This window comes from Vespula pensylvanica, chromosome 6 (genome assembly GCF_014466175.1).
Source record: "Vespula pensylvanica isolate Volc-1 chromosome 6, ASM1446617v1, whole genome shotgun sequence".
NCBI classification, from domain to species: domain Eukaryota; kingdom Metazoa; phylum Arthropoda; class Insecta; order Hymenoptera; family Vespidae; genus Vespula; species Vespula pensylvanica.
This window is the reverse complement of record NC_057690.1, coordinates 7589041-7612031: the sequence shown is the minus strand read 5'-3', so window position 1 is coordinate 7612031 and position 22991 is coordinate 7589041. Positions and strand designations below refer to the sequence as shown.

The 22991-nt window shown below is 36.2% G+C and overlaps 1 protein-coding gene across 3 annotated transcripts in view; it reads right to left on the bottom strand.

Annotated features, from left to right (window-relative positions):
• Window positions 1-22991, bottom strand: part of LOC122630277 (irregular chiasm C-roughest protein-like) — a 120760-nt gene that overhangs the window by 70744 nt on the left and 27025 nt on the right. For 2 of the 3 annotated variants that reach the window (XM_043814610.1, XM_043814611.1), the window contains exon 2: window positions 22078-22122. The exons of the other annotated variant lie outside the window; for it this stretch is intronic. In XM_043814610.1, coding sequence (XP_043670545.1) covers window positions 22078-22122 — 45 coding nt within the window. The remainder of the gene's footprint in view (window positions 1-22077; window positions 22123-22991) is intronic. 3 annotated transcript variants of the gene reach the window in all.

The window sequence follows — 22991 nt, the reverse complement described above, 5'->3', positions numbered from 1 at the left end:
TATCGAGAAATCTATGAAGATTCGTAGAAATGCCATGAGCCTGCGGCTGTCTACCCTAAATCCCTGAGAAAACATGGGAATGCGTCAGTACATGGGATTACGTCGTAAAGAGGAAACTTCTCGATTCGTAATCTAGCCAAGGCTATCACGAAAGCACGACGATACGAGACCGTGCCCATAGAACTCGAAAACTCGCATCAGGCGTGCGCAGTAAGCGTATTTTCGGGCTCTAAAAGGAATAGTAGTCGAGGACGCGACGTGGCTCGAGTCCCTAACGCTTCTATTGCGACACCATTTCCTATTTCTATGTGTAGATGACTCCTGAACTTTCTCACATCTCGATAATTCTCATCTTCCTTCTTTTTCTACGTTTTCTCTACTCAATTCAAACTACAGTACATAAAATTCTTTATCTCTAACACGTTCAGATGACCGATAAACTCAGCTCGTTACTATCGATGATATAGTAACGTTCATTATAATAAATATGTGCATACATTATGTTCTCCACCGGCGTATTTCCTGGCTTTGCATATTAATACAGTTTTTATCATTCCAGAGCAATACTACTATCTCTTTCTCTCTCTTTCTCTTTATGTATATATATATATATATATATATATATATATATATAATCTCGTTCTGTGATTAATGAATTACACCCTTAACACTAAATATAATGAACGATTAAATATATGTATACTATTCGATAACATTCATTGTATAAATTCTGGTCCATTTTTTCTAACCTTGTTGATTACATATATATCGATAAATCGTTGTTTTATCATCGTTCAGTGGATAGCTATTATGACGAATCTAGAACATAAATGTCATATTATGTGTGATACGTTTTAATCCTTCCATCTTTATAATGCTGATAGATTATAATAATTCTATTATACCTATATGATTGTGTATATATAGAATTTAAGAGAAAGAGATAAAGAGAAAGAGAGAGAGAGAGGGAGAGAGATAATGTGTTTAATAATAGTATAATTTAATTTAATTTAATTTAATTTAATTTAATTTAATTTAATTTAATTTAATAGTAATATTGAGATAAAGATAATAGGGTTGAATATAGATATGAAAATGGAATGAAAAGCAATATATATATATATATATATATATATATATATATATATATATGTGTTTTCATAAGAGTCATTTTTTAAATATTACACATTAGTCTTTTATTTCTGTTTTACAAGCTAATTAATTTCTTTTTTTGAAATTAATTATAAATAAATAAAAGGATAATTATGTTCAAAAAAAAAATTCAAATGAATATGAATTTTTTATACGAGTTTATGGTATGGATTATGGTTCTGTATAAGTATAATCCAGATTTTCAATGTCATACTAACGTAAGTACTCCTTCGTGTAGTTAGGATTTTTCGTGCAAAGAAAAATTGTACCCTTTGGACGCAATGGCTGCTTTTTCCGTGACCATTCCACGGTAATTTAATCGTCCAATCCAAAAATTACGTTCGTAATTCGAGGTCCGACGAAAGGAAGAGAAGAAAAAAGAAAAAAAGTATCTAAAGCTCGCAATATTGCCACAGTTCGTATGCAAAATAAATATAAGATGATCCACGAATAGTTATAATGAAAATTTATTTATTATTTCTATCTTCCAATGGCCAACGAGGAATTTCGTTCTTCTTTTTTCCTATTCATATTTTTTTTCTTTTTCATTTTCCCTTTTTTCCTCCCACACCTTTCGACAATTACTGGTGCGTTAAACTCTACGGTACATTTTTTCAACCTCGTAATGAAACGCGAATCGTGCGTTTTCCGTACGACCTCGTAAACTCCGACGATTAAAACGAAGTATGTTGAAAGATATAAAAGACCGCTCGAAAGTTTGAACAAGTGTTTCGAAAAAGATCGAGACCGTTTTCACACGTGTATAGCTATTCATGTAAAATTTATGTATTTACCTATGTGCAGTACATGGGAATGAAAATGAAAAAAAAAAAAAAAAAAAAGAAAAGACAAACAAAAAAAAGCAGAAAAGAAATGCAACAACGAAGTATGAATGTTTAATGAAATAAAGATGAGTCACGGGTGAAGGAATGAATTTAAATAAGCGACAAAGTAATATGTAATAAATAAACAAAGGTACGTATACTTATAATTTTTTCTTACTTTTGAAAGCCTACATTTATTTATCATTACTAAATACTATTTCAAAATTCAATGAAAATATTTTCAATGACGATAATAGAAATCAATCTCGATATTTTTATCTCTATATATAAAAGAATTTACCTGTATTTTATCGAAAGAAAGCTTCGAATAAGATGAATAAAAAGACGAAAAGTACGAAGGGAGGAAAAAAAAGAGAAAGTAAGTAAGTACGTAAGACGCTCCTTTTCCTTGCGTGTAAACGATTTATTTCTCTCTCTCTCTCTCTCTCTCTCTCTCTCTCTCTCTCTCTCTCTCTCTCTCTTTCTCTTCATCGTATCCTCGAGGATGCCTTCAGAGTCTTTCGGAGTCCTCAACAACGTGCAACACGTGGCACGCGATCCATCGAACGCGAGGCGCTGATCGCGTGACAGGGAATTTCGACGAAGCCCGTCGCCAGCGCGTTCCTCGCAATTACTCGTCTTTGTCCACCTTTGGTAGGTGTGTAATATGTCTGGATATCGATAATAATCGTAATAATACAAAACCGAGAGACTGTAACGTACTGTCGTTTATATTACGAACATCCGGTGAGCTTCTGAGAATCGTTTTTGAATATAATTTCAATTATCGTAAATGTTGTTATATATCTTGCTTAACTTCTATATCTTCCCTTACATTAACAAATGAAAGTTTTTCATAAAAATTATTTCTTAGAAATTGTTTCTAACAAAATGTCGATTATTTTATCCCATAGGACGATTTTTGTTTGCTAGGAGAAAGATTTCAAAAAAAAAATTTCTTTTTTGTTTATAACAAATTGTTATAAACAATTGCATAACAATATGTTACGAACAAAATGTTAATTATTACTTGATATGAATGAAGAGAATACGTGGAACTGTGTAAGTTCAAAAATAATTTTTTTTTTTCTAAAAAATTGTTTATAACAAATTGTTTATAACAATTGTTACATGATTGTTATTGTATCTGTTGAAAGCATGAAGAATGTTGTTAAAAGTAAAACTTATTTGTCAAAAAAAATTTTTTATAACAAATGTTTATAACAAATTGTTTATAACAATTATTAAATAATTATTGTTAATATGATATATAAATAGAGAAAAAATTATCATTAAAAACGCATTTTGTTTCAAGTCTCTACGACTATTAGATCCGAAGATATTCCCATTTAAATAAAAGATATTTATTTTGACCCACTGACCTACATAATTTCTTAGAAAAAGAGATTATGAATGACTGACCTATATAAATTCCAAGAATTTACGTCACTTACTATTTTACTACTACTACTACTACGATTACTACGAACAGCTGTACAATTGAAAATTATGAATGAAATTTTTATAAGGCAATATCTCGAGAACGGCTTGTCGTAGAGACTTGAAACAAAGATCATTTTAAAGGGGAAAAAATTCTCTTTTCATCCATATTATCAAATACTATCGATATAATAAGATCGATTTATCGATATTTTATAAATACGTGTCTCGTAAGTATGTACGTATTAAATGAAATTTTAAGATTAATTTTCTTGAAAATTGATCTTTCCATATCATCTTATAATTATAAGAATAAAAAAAGATAATGTAAAACAGCCAAAGAACAAAGTACCAATTAATATATCTGTCGTCTCAAGTGTGCTATGATTCCAATGAACATGCTACCTATATAACAAAAAACATATTATTTATCCTCCCTTAAGAATATACCTAAAAACATATACGTTTATTTCACCAATAATTTATATCCTTTGTAGATTACAGTAAAGAAAAATCGAATATAACAAAAAAGAAAAGAAAGAATTGTGTGAATAGATCGGTAAACTTCTCGCTGGTGCATTACAAATATCACGGCTTTGATTTCGATTGGTTGCGTAACTTTTTGCATCATAACTAGTTTGCTTTTCGCTTCAGTCCATTTGTTTCCGTTAAAAGCATTTGGTCCACACATCGTGGCGATGGCGAATGGGAATGTCGATAATAAGAAAAATTCAAACGTTATTTACTCGCAACTTTCGAGTACGCGAATAGGATGATGTTTGTTATTTCCTTATTATTATCGTATGAAAAATACATTATAGAGGCTAACAAAGACAAAAAGAAAAAGAGAAAATAAAAGAGAGAGAGAGAGAGAGAGAGAGAGAGAGAGAGAGAGACAGGTATGAAAAACAAATTAATTAAAAAAATTGATTCGAAAATTTTCTAATTTTTTTATTTCTTTTATTTACTATAATATTTTCATCGTTATAACTTCACTATAAAAAATATATGTGTGTGTGTGTGTGTGTGTGTGTGTGTGTGTATGTAAATTTTTCATAGACATTGATGAATATAAAATGCTGTGTAATGACGGAAATGCAACGGAAATGCAACGGAAAGAAGGGAACGATCGCGTTAATTTCATGCCAATTACCTTACTCGACGACGACGACAATTTCAAAGAACTTTCCTGGACACGCGGAATAAGGTGCGGCTTCGTTAACTACGTGCTAGCTTTCCTCCCCTTCTCTCTCTTTCCTTTCCCATCATCCTTTTTTTTCTCTCTTCTTTATCCTCCTTCTCCTCCTTCTAACTTTTTAACGCGATGGTATAGCACCGATGTATTCTAATTCCCAAGGTTTTCTTTTTCCAAAGTACATTCACCTAACTGTACCACCGTCTCGTCGATTTTTCTTTTCCCCTTTTCAATGGACACCGTAAAACCACTTTCATTTCCATGCCAACGACTATCTAGTCGACTATTCTACTAATCCCAACACCAACGACTACTGTTACTACGATCTGTAATTCGTGAACTTCAAAACGGATGCTCGTTTATTATCATAAAAAATGTAATAGTAATGAAAAAGCAATAAATAAGTAACTAAAAAACATAACAAACTGTAAGACAGAGAGAGAGAGAGAGAGAGAGAGAGAGAGAGAGAGAGAACGATTAAGAAGTTAATACTTGAAAATGGATTAACTATAAGACTCCTCGAAAACTTCGAAGTTAGTTTCACTAAATGATAGCAGTAGTAGCTAAGAAGAAGGTCGATGATGGAATCGGTCCGCGGTTTTGCACTTTTCTCGTTCCGGCATTAAATCGTCGGTTAACCTCTCGCAAATCCGCCTTCATCGGTAAACATTTCCCAGGCGAGTCCTGAAACGTTTGCCAGGAAAAGTTAGGCACGTTTCTGATGCTCTATGCAGTCATCTCTTCTCCTCATCCTCTCTCTCTCTCTCTCTCTCTCTCTCTCTCTCTCTCTCTTTCGTCTGCCTATCTACCCTCCTCCATACCATTTAGGATTCTCATTCTCTCTCTCTCTCTCTCTCTCTCTCTCTCTCTCTCTCTCTCTCTCTCTCTCTCGTCCTTCTCTTCATCTCTCTCCGCTATACTTTGTGACTCGAGTGGTTTACACAGCTTTTAACCCGAATTCAGGCTCGCATTACAAGATGATAGGTATAACATACTACCTACCTTACCCGTAGCTACGAATAAGACGCGTTTTCGTGGATAAAATGAAGATTTACAATCGTTAAATTGTTCTCTGACCGCATAAAACGATATTTACAAGAGGCATCACTCGATTGTAATATCAATGATACTCAATTTTCGCGTTTTCCTTTATTATTCCCTCCTTTTCACTTATCCACACGAAATACGGCAATATCGTACCACCGATATACGAACGTAATAAATCGACGTTCTCTTATAAGTTTATAGATCAACGAAGGATATGATCGACGATTTGTGACGGGATTTAATTCGACATTCTTCTTCTTTTTCTTTTTTTTTTTTGTTTCTTTTCGTTGATTTTCATTACTACATTTTTAAAAAATGTTGCAAATGTAAAAGAAAAATTTGTATTATTTTTTTCTTTGTACATTGTAAATATGAGAAAATGGATGTTGATTCAAGCTATTGTTACAACGTTATATTTTCCAAGCAGAACTCTTTCAATTTGGGAACTTTCCCGTTGCTTTTATTTGTTGCTTGTATTCATTTTCCTAGGATCGTTTTATAGAAGCAAAAATTCGTCGTTCCCAGTATTTTTCATTCGAAGCCACGAAAGAGAAAGCCAACGCGTAGAATATGGAACAAGATACGATGACATACTGGCCTATTTAATTTCTCCGAAAACGGTCGAATAATCCGCAGGCTCCCGCAAAAGACTATTCTTCACTCGCTAAACCTTCCCTATGCGAATAACGCTCACAGCTATGGAAATTCTCCGAATTCATCTCGCCTCAGCGATGTCACGGATAGCTTTAGGACGAACAAAGTTCGAATATGCATTTACGAGTTATCGAAAAATTAATAAAAACAAAAAGAAAAAAAAAAAGAAAAAAAGAAAAGAGCCATTCGATTTCGATCGTAAGTTCAATCGATATTCCAATTTTATTCGATTATTTCTATAACGTATAATCATTTTTCAGAAATACACGATCCAATAATTTCTCATCCAAGCAAGCTTCCTATAGACTGGAGAGGAAACAAAAAAAAAAGAAAGGAAAAGAAAAGAAAAAAGAAAGAAAGAAAAGAAGAAAAAAGAGATAAATCACCGAGAACGACGTCTTCCTCGAGATATTAATCTCCCGTTAAAAACGCATATTATCTCCGTAAGAGACACGTCGTTCGTCGTCCTTGCAGTTAACTCGATAAAACGGATCGCATTATTTCGAATGAAAAAGTCGTCGACCCCGTGATGGATTTGCTTCTCACGACCTCGGTTCTAATAATGCAATAAACTGCAAAATGGATTTTTCCTCCGGCCGATCGCACGCGAAGGGCAGAGCGAAACTCATTTCCTTTCGTAGTTCTTCCCTTTTGTCTTTTTCTTTTTCCCTTTCTCTCTCTCTTTCTTTCTCTTTCTTTCAACCGTCCTTCATTCGAAATGACGTCGTCTATAGTAATCGAAAATCTTGCCGGTCGATAAATTATGCAAACTTTAGGGATTTTTCTTTTGATCCCTTTTTTCAGAATACCAAGTTGAAAATTTACTTCGTGACGTATTTCTCGGCGGACGAGAAAAAAGTGAGAAAGAAAGTGAGAGAGAAGGAGAGAGAGAGAGAGAGAGAGAGGGAAAGAGAGAGAAATGAGAAAAAGAGACTGAGAGAGAAAGAGAAATAAAAAAGAAAGAGATTGAGAGAAAAAGAGAGAGAGAGAGAGAGAGAGAGAGAGAGAAAGAGAGAAAAGAGGAAGAAAGTGAATGAGTAATTGAGAAATGCAGAGAAAAACGTAATATACATACATTCTGCAATTTCATAGTTATTTTAGGTCTGACTCAGGGAAAGGTACGAGTTGGCAAACAATTTCGGGAAGTTCCGGTTCCATCGCTCGAGCGAAAACGATAGAACAGTTCGATAGTAGATACTTAATTCGTTCACATCCAAAGGCAGATAGTCTCTCTCTCTTTCTCTCTTTCTCTCTTTCTCTCTCTCTCTCTCTCTCTCTCTCTCTCTCTCTCTCTCTCTCATTCGTCTGGGAGAAACGTAACGAGAGCTCGAAACTGCGGAACGTAGAAGCCGGGTAGATAGACTGCGGCAGCAATTTAAATTCCACCCCGACGGCTCTGCAAAACAATATTCGATTCCAGGACGATAAAAGAGAGGAGGCTGTACCGGGATATGGAAGAACGAGAGAGGAGAACGAGAAGACAAAATAAAGAGAAAGAAGAAAGAGAACTAGCGGTTCCATCGACGAAACTTTGCCCTCGCTTGGCCCTCATCCTCTTTCTCCTCTTCCCCCTTTCTTTTTCTCTTTCTCTTTCTCTATCTCTGTCTTCTTTCTTTCTTCCTTCTTCTAAAACCTTTCTCGTTTTTTAGTCTTTCTTTCTGAGCTCTCGTGCAGAGTTTTCATCGAAAAACTTATGGCCTCGTTCTTTCGCTTTTCCTTCCTTCTCTCTCTCTCTCTCTCTCTCTCTCTCTCTTTCTCTCTGCTTTTCTCTCATTTTTCGATTTTCTTCTTTCTTCTTTTTCTCAGTTAGAATCTAACGAACTTGCACCACGTGGCAATCAAAGAAGAAAATTTATTTCTCGAGGCGAGAATCGTGATACTGATTGACCGTGATGCTGATCTTCGCCTTCGGCTATCCTCTGACCTTTCTCTTTATATCTGATCGAAACATTAGGATTGTATGGTTTGTTAATATCGTGTTTACGTTATATAACAAATAACGTTGAAACTTTTGCGGTCCATTCATGGAAAAACAGAGGTAAACCATGGCCTTGTTAAATCACGATTTCCCGTGGGTTGAACATACTTCTATTACATATGCCGAATAATGTGTGTATTTTAACGGAATATATATTTCTGAAACATTACTGACGTACTCATTGTGTGGACGTTTAATAATAATAATAATAATAATAATAATAATAATAATAATCATAGATACATTATATGGGAATTGTTAAATATATACAAGTATATAATAAACGTCTATAATAGATATATGAATATTTACATATATATGGTTGACGGACATACAAGACAAAGTGTTCTAATTAACTCATTTGTTGGAATAATACGAAGAAACAGCTGAGAATATATATAATATTCCATTCAATATGCACATACATATTCTCGTACTTTTGCACTGTATCGATCCCGTCGGCTTCATTATTGTATCTTTGCTTTTTTTCTTTTTCAATCTTTCTCTCTCTCTCTCTCTCTCTCTCTCTCTCTCTCTATCTATCTATCTATTTCTATCTCTATATGTGTATATATAAGCTCGTACCATAATCGAACTTAAAAAATATTTACTTCTCTGCTCGCTTTTATCGACCATTGGGATAAAATTATTCGAGGAATAAAATGAAACGTTTGTTTCCGATGAAAATACGAATGAGAAAAAAATATTGATTGTCTCTTTTGTAATTTCTCTCTCTCTCTCTCTCTCTCTCTCTCTCCTTCCCTCTTCCTTTTTTATTAGTCCTTTCTTTCTTCTGTTCACTCTGAAAGAATTGGTCGATCCTAAACAAAATCGCGTAAGTCGTTTACGAGTTTACGGATAATGAAGGAAACGAGTCAGTCTCGTTACGACTCTTGGAAATTTATGTTCGAAAAGGGAGATCCTAAGGAGATGGGAAGAAAAAGAAGAAGGGTAAGTAAGAAAGGCGAAACAACGGGCATCTGGTGAAAAACTTAATCGTCCTTTTCTTATCCCTCCTCTTTTTTTTTCTTTCTCTGCTTCTACTACTTTCTACTCGAACGAATGAAATTTACGTTTTAATTATCATAAGCGAGCCCGAAGGGAGTACCCGAAGGAAGATTAGAAATTTCCAATATGCAAGGAAAGGAATTATCCTTCGAGAATATTCCCGATAAAATTCTTATTCGCGAAAAATGGAGAATATTTCTTAACCGTTTTATTTCTATCTTCAAGGTAGTATCCGTCGTCTTTCACATCGCTAATTAAAATCTCAAAAGCAATATAGTCCCTTCCATTCTTTCTCACATTTAATAGATAATTACTTTAAGTCAAATTCGATCGAATAACTAAACGTGTACGATATAAAAATGATAGAAACGATTCGAAAGGAATTATAAATATTATTCGACTAGTGTCTTTCTTTTCATTTCTTTCCTTTTCTTCTTTTTTCTTTTTGGTCATCGATTTTTCCATGGGAGGGGAAAAAGATGAGAGAATTGGAACCTGGCACGCGTTTAATAATGCTTGGAATAAGGGTGGAAACAAAAAAGAAGGAAAAAAGAAAAAGAAAGAATAATAAGTCGGACGATTTAACTCGCTCATCGCACAAACAAGGATAAACCGCGTGGAAGCAGAAAGAGAGAGAGAGAGAGAGAAGGAGAGAGATAGATAAAAAGAGAGAAAGAGAGACAGACCGAGAGAAAAAGAGAGAGAAAGACAAAAAAAAGAGTGAGTGAGAGAGAGAGAGAGAGAGAGAGAGAGAGAGAGAAGCTCGAAAGAGAGATCTCCGATCTTCTTTACTAAGAAAGAAAGGCGGAGCCCTGTGGAAAATTTCCTTTTTACCGAGCTCCGTCTTAAGACCAACGAAGCAACGAACGAACGCGGAGAAACGAATGAACGTTGGAAGATCAAAGAGTCCACATTAATTCTCTCACGAAAGCCAAACGCGTTAACCTCGGCGTTGAAGGGGGATATGGGGGTGTAGGAGAAAGCGAAAAGGATAAAATGGAAAGGTAAAAGAGGAGGAGGAGAAGCTTTTGGAAAAAGAAAAAAAAAAGGAAGAAGAAGAATAAAAAAGAAAGAAAGAAAGAAAGAAAAGCTAAGTCTACGAGTCTGAGGCGAGAATCGTGAAGATGAAGAAGGTAATGGTTGAGGAAAAAGAGGAAATGGGTATAAGAAGGTGGAGAAGGAGGAGGAGGAGGTGGAGGTGGACGTGGAGGTGGAGGTGGAGGTGCTAAAGGAGGAAAAGGAGAAGGAGGACGAGATGGGGAAGAAAGAGAGAATGGAGAAGCAGAGCCAAGGCAGTCGCGTACTCGAGTGGAACACTTTTCGTCGTGTCGAAGCGTTCGAGCCCGCGGGCTATTACAGGAAAATATTTATTCGAAGCGTTTCCCGTAAAACCGCCTATCCGTGTAAAGGCACCTTCCTTCTCTTTTCACGAGCTTCTTCCTTTTCCCGATTCTACTTGCGTCTTTGCTCTCTTTCGAAATTCTCTTTCTCTCTCTCTCTCTCTTTCTCTCTCTCTGTCTTTCTATCTTTCTCTCTCTATTTTATGCTTCTTTAAGACGACCAAAGGCTCGATGAAAAAATTATTACGCAGTTCGTATCGAAAGTACGTTCTTATTTTTTTATTCTACTCGAAAAATCTCTTAACGGTTCACAAACTGGTACCTCCTTGAAATGTTCGCGGAATAAAAAGCGAAAGATAGATAAAGAAGATAGAATAACTAGACATCCTTCGGGAAAAGGCAAAAGGACATGGACCGAGTCGAACAAAGTCGATTCTTGTCTTCGCTATCGTCTCGGTCAACGCGAAAGAGGATGATTGCCTTCGATCGCGCTTCCAACCTTCCTTTGGGAAGATCTTCCTCGTTCTAATGGCGTCTTCTAATGGTCACGTATACGTGTACAATCCACTCACACAGTTTCTATCTCTTTCTCTCTTTAGACGGAAAAAGAAATTGGATAGTTTACTCTTACTCGATGTTTTCCCAACCGACAGTATCTCTCTCTCTCTCTCTCTCTCTCTCTTTCTCTCTCTCTTTCTTTTTGTATATATATACATATATATATATATACATACACACGCATATATATATAATATATATACATATATATATATTTCATTCTCTCTTTCTTTTTATCCGAAACGGACAACGGAAATTTGCGCGTTCGCTGCTTTTGACGGGTCCATTATGAAATCCCGTCAAGATTTACCGAGCATTTTACTCACTTCGAAAGCCAGGCTTTTCCTCTTATTTAATCAAACGAGAGACTTCATAATCGTGGCGAGATTAAAACGCGGATATTAGAGCAGAAAGAGATTTCTATGAGAAAAGAAAAAAAAATAGAAGAGACCATCAAAAAGTCAAAAAGAAGTATCGCTTTTTCGTTTCGTTTTATCGTATACACACGCACGTATATGTACATATACACACACACACACACACATATATATTTGTATGCCCTAACCAATGAAGATGAAAAGTAGGAAAGACTTAGGTGCCTATCCGATATCTATCGGTTTATCTTTCTTCCCAAGTGAATCGCCATTAAAAAGAGATACCCAGACGATAAATTCCCGACGGTAAAGCGGAGATAAACAGACGGGGTAAAAGCTGCAGGCTGTTTACCACTGGAATGCGGTCCATAGCGCGATGCGGAACCCTCCTGTGTATGCTTCATTTACGAATCGAAACAAGCGACGCCTCGAAATCCCTTGGATACAATCTATACTTTTGATAAAACGTACAAGAAGTGTCTCTTTTTTAAAGATGCTTCTTCGTTAACGATCAATCTTTATTAATCGATTCTATTAATCCTGCTCGATACGATTATATAAATATTCATTTATATCTAATTACTTTCTTTAAGAATTTTAATGACAAGGCGATTGATATCGACATAGTTATCGTTATTTAAAATTGAATTATCGATCGATGAAAGACGGCGATGAAGATTTCGTTTACGTTTTAATAATACTTTTTATATATATTATATAATATACATATATTTATACATATTTATATATATGTATATATTCTACATAGAATATATATATATGTACATGTGTGTGTATGTGTGTATATTCTAACGTACGAAAACGTGTTTAGGAATGAAGCGGTAAAGAAGAGAGTTCTTGAAAGGCCTGAACCGGATATCGAATCTTTTCGACCTCCTTTCGACTCAAATCGAATACCTAACCCGAAAAGAAGGTACCAATCGTAATTTAAAGGATTCAAGCGAGCAATTTAAAAAAGAAACTTTCCGAGGAAGAATCGATCGGTATTGCTTGGAAAAGTAAGGAACGAATTCGAAAACATTGTATTATCTCATGAAAGAAAGACAGAGAAAGAAAAGAGAGATCGTTGGCCGATAAAGATTTCACAGTTCTTGGTGAACTTGGAAAATCGATCTACTGCAAACGACGGACAAGAATGAGACAGAGATTTCGAATTGGAGATTGGTTTGACTAGATAGATACAGAGAAGGAAAGAAAGAACGAGAAAGGAAAGAAGGAATGAAGAAAGAAAGAGAGGAAGGAAGGAAGGAAGGAAGGAAGGAAGGAAAGAAGGAAGGAAGGAAGGAAGGAAGGAAGGAAATCAGAACGGAAGACGAGAAGGAAGATCGAGCATCTTACGGGCGAGAATTGAGATGTAGTCGAGGGAAAGGTGTCTCGTTGTTTAAAGAGCGCAGTCGGTTGAATCCCCTTGGGGTATCCTGTGGGATGAGAGACGAGTAGGAGAGTCCTGGCGTAGGAGTAACTGAATGTAAGATAGGTGGTTCTCCTTCAGCCTCCCTAGTTATCCATAGAAACATAAGAGCGAGAGAGAGAGAGAGAGAGAGAAAGATAGATAGAAAGAAAAAGAGATTGTAAGAGAGCACGAGGTGACGCGTGATGTCATGGGATGAGGCTAGATTTTGGGGTAGATATTGGGCAAAGTCTGTAGGCCGTTTGGTATAACGCGTCACACGTATGTGACGAGTAAGAAAAAAAGAAAGAGAGAGAGAGAGAGAAAGAAAGAGAGAAAAAGAAAGAAAGAAATAAAGGGATAGAGAGAAAAAGAGAGAGAGAGAAGAAAGGAAGAAGTAAAGAGATAGAGAGAAAGAAAGAGAAAGAGAGTAGACAAGAGGAAGAGAAGAGTGTAGCGTAGTCGTGGCGTAGTCGTAACGGTATAGCTTCAACTTTGGCCGTGCCGCAGTGGTATCGAGCGGTAACCCCTCCTCAACTCTCTCCCACCCCTTTCCGTAGCCAGCCGACGAGCCACGCTGCCTCCGCGCCATCCCACTTACCCTCTCTAGGGAGTATTATAGCGCTCTAGTCGTTCCTATGCTCGCTCGACGAATTCAACTTCCCTCCCTTCCTTCCTTCCTCCCTATTTCTCTCTCTCTCTCTCTCTCTCTCTCTCTCTCTTTCTCTCTTATTCGTTACTCTAGCACGCTTCGTCTCTCTATCACAGAGTAAGATACACCACGTGGCGGTGCTAGCGCTAATGCCACTCCATTTACTCAGCCAGTACGATGCTAGGAACGCTGAGATCATGGACGCGAACGTTTGCTCCTATATCCTCGGCCAACCAGCTCCTCTAGCTACTACTGCCGTTGCTACTACTTACTCCTTCTGCTGATGCTACTGCTTGCGAATACGCATTGGCGAGTCTCTTTGAATCGTTCACCACATGCTAGCGTTAGTATAACCGGATGATTATATGCTCGTTTCATAGATAGAGAAACAAATACGCCTGTCTGCTGGGTTTAACTCCTCTATCTCTCTATTTCGTCTCTCTCCTCTATGTCTTCTTCATTTTCTCTCTCGCTCTCTCTTTATCTATCTATCTATCTATCTATCTATCTATCTCTATCTCTTTATCTATATCGTTCGCTCATTCGAAAACGTCGACATTCGAACGACGCGAAAACGTAGACGTATCGTACGAAATACGTCGATATCGGCAGCCGCGAGGCAAAGTGAACTTTCCATGCCTTGATCAGTCACGTCGACCGGCTTGGTCGACCTGACGTGTCGAATACTTCATTCCGATCGTGTGAGAATATGTTTCATGTATCTTTCTCCTCTTCTTCCTTTTTTTTTTCTTTCTTATCTTCAACAACATTCTCTAAAACGTCAATAGGAAATGATTAAAAATGTAGATCTATCGTGTTCGATTGAATGTCTCCGATTTTGATTTTTCTGAATATAATTCCGAAAAATTCGTTCGATCAAAGAAATCATTCTTTCTTTCCAAACACCGATTTATCCTGGCTCGAATTATCCACCGTTGAGTCTTTGAAACCTATCGAGTTATCAAGCCTAATGGATGTTGCAGTTGTAGATCCTTCTATTTCTTCCTATTTATCTTCTCTTCTTTTTATCTTTATTTCCTCCTTTTTTTAACCGTACACTAGCTCGTAATTTAAAATTCTCATTAATACAAAATACACGACAACTCCAAAATACCGAATAAAGCTTTTGCTTCGCAGCTTAACGGCCAACCCTTGAATTTATTTCTTCGCCTTAGCCGTTCTTGGTCGATCTTTAAATTCCATTATTCCTATGTCTACGAAAATATTCAGAGCTTTTCTCTCTCTCTCTCTCTCTCTTTCTCTCTCTCTTTCTCTCTCTCTTTCTGTTCTCTACTTCCTCTGAAGAAACAGTTGAGCTCGACTGTATTATTCAGGGTACAATATCTAACGCCTGTCATCCGGCACGAAATAGTATATTTGCTTGTAACGAGCGATACCATCTGTGCCTTTCTATTCCTCTTCCTTTCTCTCTCTCTCTCTCTCTCTCTCTCTCTCTTCCTTTCTCTCTTTCTCGCACTCTCGATTCGTGATATAAATCGTCGCCGGCTCGGAGAACATTCTCCTTGCCAACGACACTTCCTATATCTTCTCCTGTCTCTCCGCGTTCCACCATCGACAGGATACTTTACAGTAGATCAGGACGTTATTGATGCTGGTGGTTGTCAGTCTTCTTCCAAAGATTTCGAATAGACTACAATGGTACATGTCTCTTTCCATCTATTTCCGATTAAGAAAATTTAGTAGTTAGATACATTATCGTCTAACGAAGTTGTATAACTTGATCGTATCGTAGTACAGATATATTACATCAAATAACGTAATTAAATTTTGAAATGTTGACAATATTTCGATCGAATACAAACGAGAACTAAAGGCTAAAAACGTTTACTCATGTTTGTTCGTTCGTACGTTCGTTAATAAGTTATTAATGTATTATCATATTGATTTCAAAATTAATTACGAAATTAATTGTATATGTATAAGTAAATTGTATAATTGAGTTCGTTATGGAAAAGTGATGGGAATTATTTATTAATAAGCGTATCCAAACGAATACCTTTCTCTTTCCAACGATCGTTGTCACTTTATATATATATATATATATATATATATATATATATATATATATATATATACATATATATTTGACTATATTTAAGTAGTTATACATGTTTAATAGTTGTAATATATTAATAGACCGACGTTCCTCAAATCCCCTCGTTAAAATTCGTTCTTTCCTCTAATTAACAACTCGCTTTTGTACTTATACTTTTTTATTATCGTAGAAAAGTGTCTCGGAACATATCTTTCTTTTCGTTGTCGTTGAAAGCTCGGAGAAATCTCCAAAGACCTTTAGAGTCGCAACTTTCGACCGAAAATTTTTCTTCCTTCCTTTCTTCCTTTTTCTTTCTTTTCTTTTTTTTTGTCTATCGTCGCTTCAAACAAAAAAAAAATATTACAAAGAGACGTCGCTCCCTGGATAGATGCATAACCAATTTGAACGTACCTAACTTTCTTCTACTTTATCATATATAGAAAGAAAAGTTATTTGATTTACTGCTGCGAAGCTTCCGTCACATTTTTCCTTCAAATCAAAGACACGTTCGTTCAAAAAGGACTTTTATTTTTATCTATCTCTTTTTCCCTGTGCAAATCAATTCTAAAAGTATCGACCACTGCGAACTGCATTGCGGACAGAGAATTCGAAAACGAAAACGAGCGCCTTCGTTCCCACAGGATAATATTGGGTCGCACAATAAAAATAATAAAACAGTAAACAAGAATAACACGATCCAAATAATTAAGTATAGCTATTTGTTTAGCTTCTACATTATTTTTCTTCTTCAATAATGACGTTACTTCTAATCGATTTGCTTTGCTCATTCGATTTAATGTCATCGGAAATCTATTTCAACGATGCTTTCGAAATTTCAACTATACGAAAAATAACGAAGTTCTAATTTTACGAAGATTAAAGCTCACCTGTTCGATCACACGAGAGTATTACCGCGTGTAAATTTTATCCACGCTAGAAAATTGAATACATCCCTTCTATATAAAACCGAAACTTTTCATCTCGACGGGAAATAAATTACATGATACGAAGTACCGTAAAGATACTTAAGTAGGAATAAAAATGAACAATTTGAATCGTTTTTCATTACTCGGAGTTACCGAATCTTCAAAAAAAAAAAAAAAAAAAAAAAAAAAAAAAAAGAAAAGTAAAGAAAAAAGAAGAGGAAGAAGAATCGTTATTAGAAGTTATACCGAGTATCTAAATCCATCGTTAGTAAGTTTAGGGTGGCCGACGAGCATTAATTTATAATAGTACTTTCTCTCCGTTAATTTTAACCCTCCCGCCTCGAGTTTCCTTAAAAGATTTTCTGCCACAGGGAACATGGTTTTACGAGCAACGATGCCTTTTCTGGAACATAATATCACAGTGGTGTACAAATTAAAAAAAAGAAACAAAGATAAAAAATAAAGGAAAGAGGAGAATGATGCTATCCGGTTTACAGGTAATCTCCTTTCCTACTTTTTTTTTTTCTCTCTAAAGCCAACGGATCATGGCAGAATTTTTAATATAATTATAACGAAACTCTCGAAAAATACAGGAAAGTTATGTAATACATTTTTTATCACGAGGGACCGTTCGATGCTCCCTTCTTCCATAATTGTATCGGTAAATATACGTGCGAATAATTATTACCGAAATGAGAAGAGAAAAAGAGGCAAAAGAAGTAGAGAGAAAAAAAAAATCTCCTGCATGAATCATCGTGACCTTAGGGGAATAGATCGAGCGAAAAAATTCGACTCATTAGTTATGACCATAGCGAAGCTTTCGAATGAATTTCATTTCTGAAATTCGAAATATATTTCCAAATGTAGTCAACGTTATCTTTTTTTCCTTTTATATTTTATATATGAAACGATATGCAATTCGGTGCATATTGTATGAAATAAATGCATGTCCAATCTTTTAAATTGAAATATTGCGAATTATCGTGGACAGAAAGGGAAAAAGAGAGAAAGGGAGAGTGAGAGAAAGAGAGAAAGAGAGAAAGAGAGAGAGAGAGAGAGAGAGAGAGAGAGAGAGAGAGAGAGAAAGAGAGACACAGAAAGAGAGAGAAAGAGAGAAAGAGAGAGAGAGAGAGAGAAAAAGAAAGACAAAAAGGAAGAAAAAAAAATAAATGGACGAAAGTCATCGGTGGGGAAATAGCCCGTAGCTATATACTCGAGCCAGACCGAGGTCAACTCGTTCATTTATTTATCTCCTTAAAAGTAGCTCTTCGTCGTAGCGAGCCAATCCCGTTTCACGATGTTTGCTGCCGTCTTGCCGGCAGCTTATATCGGATCTCATTTAGAGGGAAACCCGATTTGGAAAAAGAGAAGTGGACTCGATTGAACATTGACGGAAAATACTTTGCGCTGTCGATTAGTCGTCCTCGTTTGCCAATTTACTCATCCTTTCTCTCTCTCTCTCTCTCCCTCCATTTTCTCTTTCTCTCTCTCTCTCTCTCTCTCTCTCTCTCTCTCTTTCTCTGTTCGATGTTTACCAAACCAACTATCTTTGGCTTGTGCTTGTATCTACTCATACCCTGTCGATATGCAAATTGGGAAAGGAAAATTTTGGTAGAGGAGTAAAAGCGGTGAGAGAAGAGAGGAAGAGAGAAAAGAGAAAGAGAGAAAGAGAGAGAGAGAGAGAGAGAGAGAGAGAGAGAGAGGAAGGAGGAAACGAGAAAGAGAGAGAGAGGGGGGGAAGGAGGAGAAGGGATATTAATAATCACCGGTGCCAATCCACTTGCTAGTATCGACGGAATAACGTATAACGCGATAGCTAATGATATCGTTGCATATTCAAGGATCGTGCACCGTTATACCGTTAGCAAGTAGATCTATCGGATGTTTACCGAAGATCCCAACCCTCTTCTCCTCTAGCCACGTCATACAACTCCCCCATTTTCCTCCTACCACAGCATGCGAAGCGCGTTCGTATTTTCGAGAGCACCGCGCCACTATAAATCTGTTATCGACAGGGGGCGGCAATGTAGGCTCAACGGATTTAGACATTTTCCTGCGATAATATAAATCTCAACGCAACGACTTATTCCCTTCCTCTCTCTCTCTCTCTCTCTCTCTCTCTCTCTCTCTCTCTTTCTCTTCGTTCAACGTTCCTGTTTGTTCAACGAGTTATCTCCTCTCTCCGTTTAGTTTTAAGGCTAACTCGATCGATTAATATCGTTCCGCTTGATTTCCTACGAGTTAAACAATGCTACTATAGATATATGCTCTACTATATTGGCTCGTACGATTTGAAATCATTTCAAATCCAAATTTCGTGTAAAAAGAGAAAAAGAAAAATCTTTTGAATGAAAATGTGCGAGAGAGAAAGAGAGAGAGAAAGGATATCGTTTCCACATATTCACTCGTGGTTTAGAAAGCTAACACACGTTTTATTCATTCTTTCTCTCTCCTACTCCCTCTTCTCCTCGTCCCCTTCAACTGCGACTAAATGGATTACAGGACTTTGTCCCCGAGCTTGTCGATAGTGCCTCAGTGAATATGTGGGGAACCTCGACGAAGCAATTCGGGCCAATCTAATCTCGATTAAAGATACATCGTTCATGGACAAAGATAAAACGCGAAAAGGGTCGACTCATCCACGCTGATAGTAGAAGCCTTATGAGAACGTAAGCGCGTTCGTGATGGATCTCGAGGAAAAAGAAAATATATAAAAAAGTATACGAGAGAAAGAGAGAGAGAGAGAGAGAGAGAGAGAGAGAGAAAACTAAGGGAATTTAATTATCGGTCGCGTGCGATTTAATCGAGTATGGTGTAAGCTCAAAAGCTCAACGTTATTCGTCATCAGCTTAAATCCGTATTACATATAACTTGTTATAATGAATTCGGTGATATCCCTTTTATTGCCTTGTAATGAATTACCTTTTATATTACGTTTTATCACTTTTTATCATCGACACTTATTATTGTTTAATAAAACTTCCTCGTTAACTCATATTACTACGTTATAGTAGTTTTTAAACGAAAGAATTTCTTTCACGCGAAACCCTCCCTCAATGGCAACTTTATTTCATCTTTTCTATATATATATTTATATACTTTTCTATTCGTTATTCATAAACATATATTTACACGTATACAAATATGTATTCTCTCTAAAACTTAAATGCGAATAAATGCACCATTTTTGCTTCTTTCCTTTCCTTTTCTTTTCTTTTTCTTTTTTTTTTCTCTATAAATTTAAATATCTAAAAATGTAGACGTACACAGAGAGAAGAGTAAAATAGAAAGATAAAACTCGTTACCCTCTTAGTATTCTCATTCTTGACCCTTTTCGAAAGTTACGCTCAGTTCGCACCAAGAAGACATCGGCTCCTTTCTTTGAAAGGATCAACAACCTTGGCACAACCTCGCTCGCGTATTAGAGAGCGAGTGCTGCGCTTATTTTTGGCCAGACATCGCGTCGGGAATTTGGTGCATTGGCGTCGACTATTCAAAGTCCAGTCTCCTTAATGTCATTTCCGTTTCTCTATAAATCCTCTCTCTCTTTTTCCCTCTCTCTCTCTCTCTCTCTCTTTTTCCCTCTCTCTCTCTCTTTCTCTTTCTCTCTTTCTTGTAATAACAAGAAAAAAGGAAACTTATATTAAATTTGTCTCGATTACAATAGTTTCACGAAAATACTACCAACGTGAAATTTCTTCAGACGTAAAATTTCAATTAAGTATGTTTAAATAAGTTTACAAGGATAAGTAAATAAAATTTTGTTAGATCGACGAATCAGCTCTGTGTATTTATACGTGGGCGTATATAAGAGAAATAAAAGGGAAAGAGAGATTTTAGGAAGAGTCGACGTCACTGTCTAGAACCATGTACTACCTACATACTTACATACACAGAGATTCGAGGAGGATCTAAATTAAGATCGTGCTTTTCACGCGAAAAAAGGTAAAGCACCGTCTGCGAGGCCAGTCCCAATTTCTCTTGTCTCGAATTACGATGGAGTAAAATTTGCACTATTCGAAATAATTTAAAAACGGATTGAGAAGAAGCGTTTTGAAAAATAAATTATCATTCGGTTACAATATTCGGTCCAAGTTATAGCAAAAATAACGAATAGAAAATTCGATAAAATAAGTAGATTAATTCAGATAATACATTACAATGTACGAAACGATCCAATAATAAAACGTTTAAACAATGAAAAGTCTCTTACATTTCCGTTCGATAGAAAATGAATTGATTTTGTAACCTGACCAACATAAGTAATAAATTTAACGAACACGATAATGACTATTTTATTTTCTTCCATTGTCATTAAATTACCTAAGAAATATAGAGACATAGGTGTACGTATACATATATACGTCGACGTTAACAACGTTGGCAAAGGTGTAAGGGCATTATCGCGTGCATTAATTAGCGCCATACGTAAATCTTTCTTGATAGGAGCGTTCTTAGCACGCTTGTTTTCTCATCGAGCAACTCGAATAAATTATATATAAATATTGTCCTGTTCTTTTAAAAACATCGAAAGGATGGATTACCAAAGAACGTTCAGCCGTATCTCGATCTTCGTTTTACAAAGAAATGGGGCTTTCATCCTCGACATTTTGCTCGGAAACAAGGAACTCAAGAAGGTAGAAACTCGTTGAAAGGAACTCTTTTGAATTGTGGCACGCAACACTATAGTGTTTCTACGAAAAGATCATGCTGGTAATAACCCTTCGAAGCATCTAATTATAAGTCCACTATTCTTAGAAATCTTTAGTTAGAGGAGTAGGAGGAAGAAGAAAAAGAAGAAGAAAAAGAAGAAGAAGAAAAGAGGAAGGAAGTTGCCTTGCAGCATCGGTTTTCGAACGATGGCGGAAGTATCGATTTCCAAACGTTGCTTCTTCCTATCTTTCGTAACCTCCTCTCAAGCACATATAAACACACACGAATACACACATACTTGCTCTTCTTCTTTCTCTTCCACCTCCTCTTTCTCTTCCTCTCTCTCTCTGTCTTTCTCTCTGTCTCTAGTAGATCATGATTCTATACGACTGCCGTGAAAACACACATACAAACTCACTCACACTACAGTTGGTATCATCTTTTCTTCTCCTTGGCTCGATTGTACCCCGGCAAGAAGAAATTGTCTTGCTTTTATTTCACCCTCGAGAGGAAGATATTTCGTTACCGTCGGCCCAGTTACCGCATCGTTCACGACGGGAAGGGTAGATGGAAAGAATACGGGTATAGTAGATCGGAAAAGAGTACCAACTGAAAAAAGGAATCCATCAATATTCAACATTTTATGGTCAAATTTAAAAACGTTATCTATCGTAAATTATCCTCGTTAACACTTGATCCGTGATACACTATATATATATATGTTTGTGTATTTCTGTAAACGTGTCTCAATAAGGTAATGGGGTTGCAACGAATTAACGTCAGATCGGGATAATTATACTTGCATTGACCTCGATAACTCGATTTCCCTGGGCGTTGAGGTACTCTCTTGCGTCCTGCGAATCGGATTACAATTTAGATCAATAATATTCTTCATCGGTCGACGAAACTTACGATATAATATCGCGTTACACATTGCACGTGAATGCGCAATTCGTTGATGTTTTATCAATTTTTATCTCGTTTAATATTTTAGTTTGCAATATTCTCTTTATTATTTTTCTTTTTTCCCTTTTTTTTTTCCTCATAAGGAATCTAGAAATCCTTTGTTTGTTTATCTACTATATTACTTCCAGCAACGACATCCTCTCGAAGGAATTTTAATGTACTACGTAAACGTTTGTTTCACCGGAGCATCCTTTTTAATATAATATCTTTTTAATACGTATAATACAAAAATCGTAGGGATTCATTCAAAAGGACGAAAGAGGATCGAGGAAAGTTCGAACGATCCACTTTCTTTTTCTCCTTCCTCTTTCTCTTTTTCATTCTTCTTAATTTCTTTCGTTGAAACTTCTCTTTTATGAACGATCGAAGAGATGGCAATTAAGGGAAAGGAAAGGGTGCAGCAATAGCTGCTCTCTATTCGTAATCCATATCGATTGGATTATCGCTTAGAGCTAATCGAGTTGACTCTGGCACGTGTTTACAATATACAGGGTGTTTAAAAATTTCTTCGTACATCATTTGTCAATAATATCAATTGCTCGCGAATTTCTTTCCTTTTCCTTTTTTTTCTTCTCTTTTCCCTCTCCCTCAGCCTCAACGTTTGAATATTTTTCACACAAGCAAAATATTCGTCTCTATTTCGTTCAAACGAAAATTATCGTGGACGGGAACTGTTAAACGAATTAACGCTCAGACACGAAGAGACGAAGTTGCACAGCTCATAGTCGTATTCACGAACGGCCGTAATCGCGTTAAG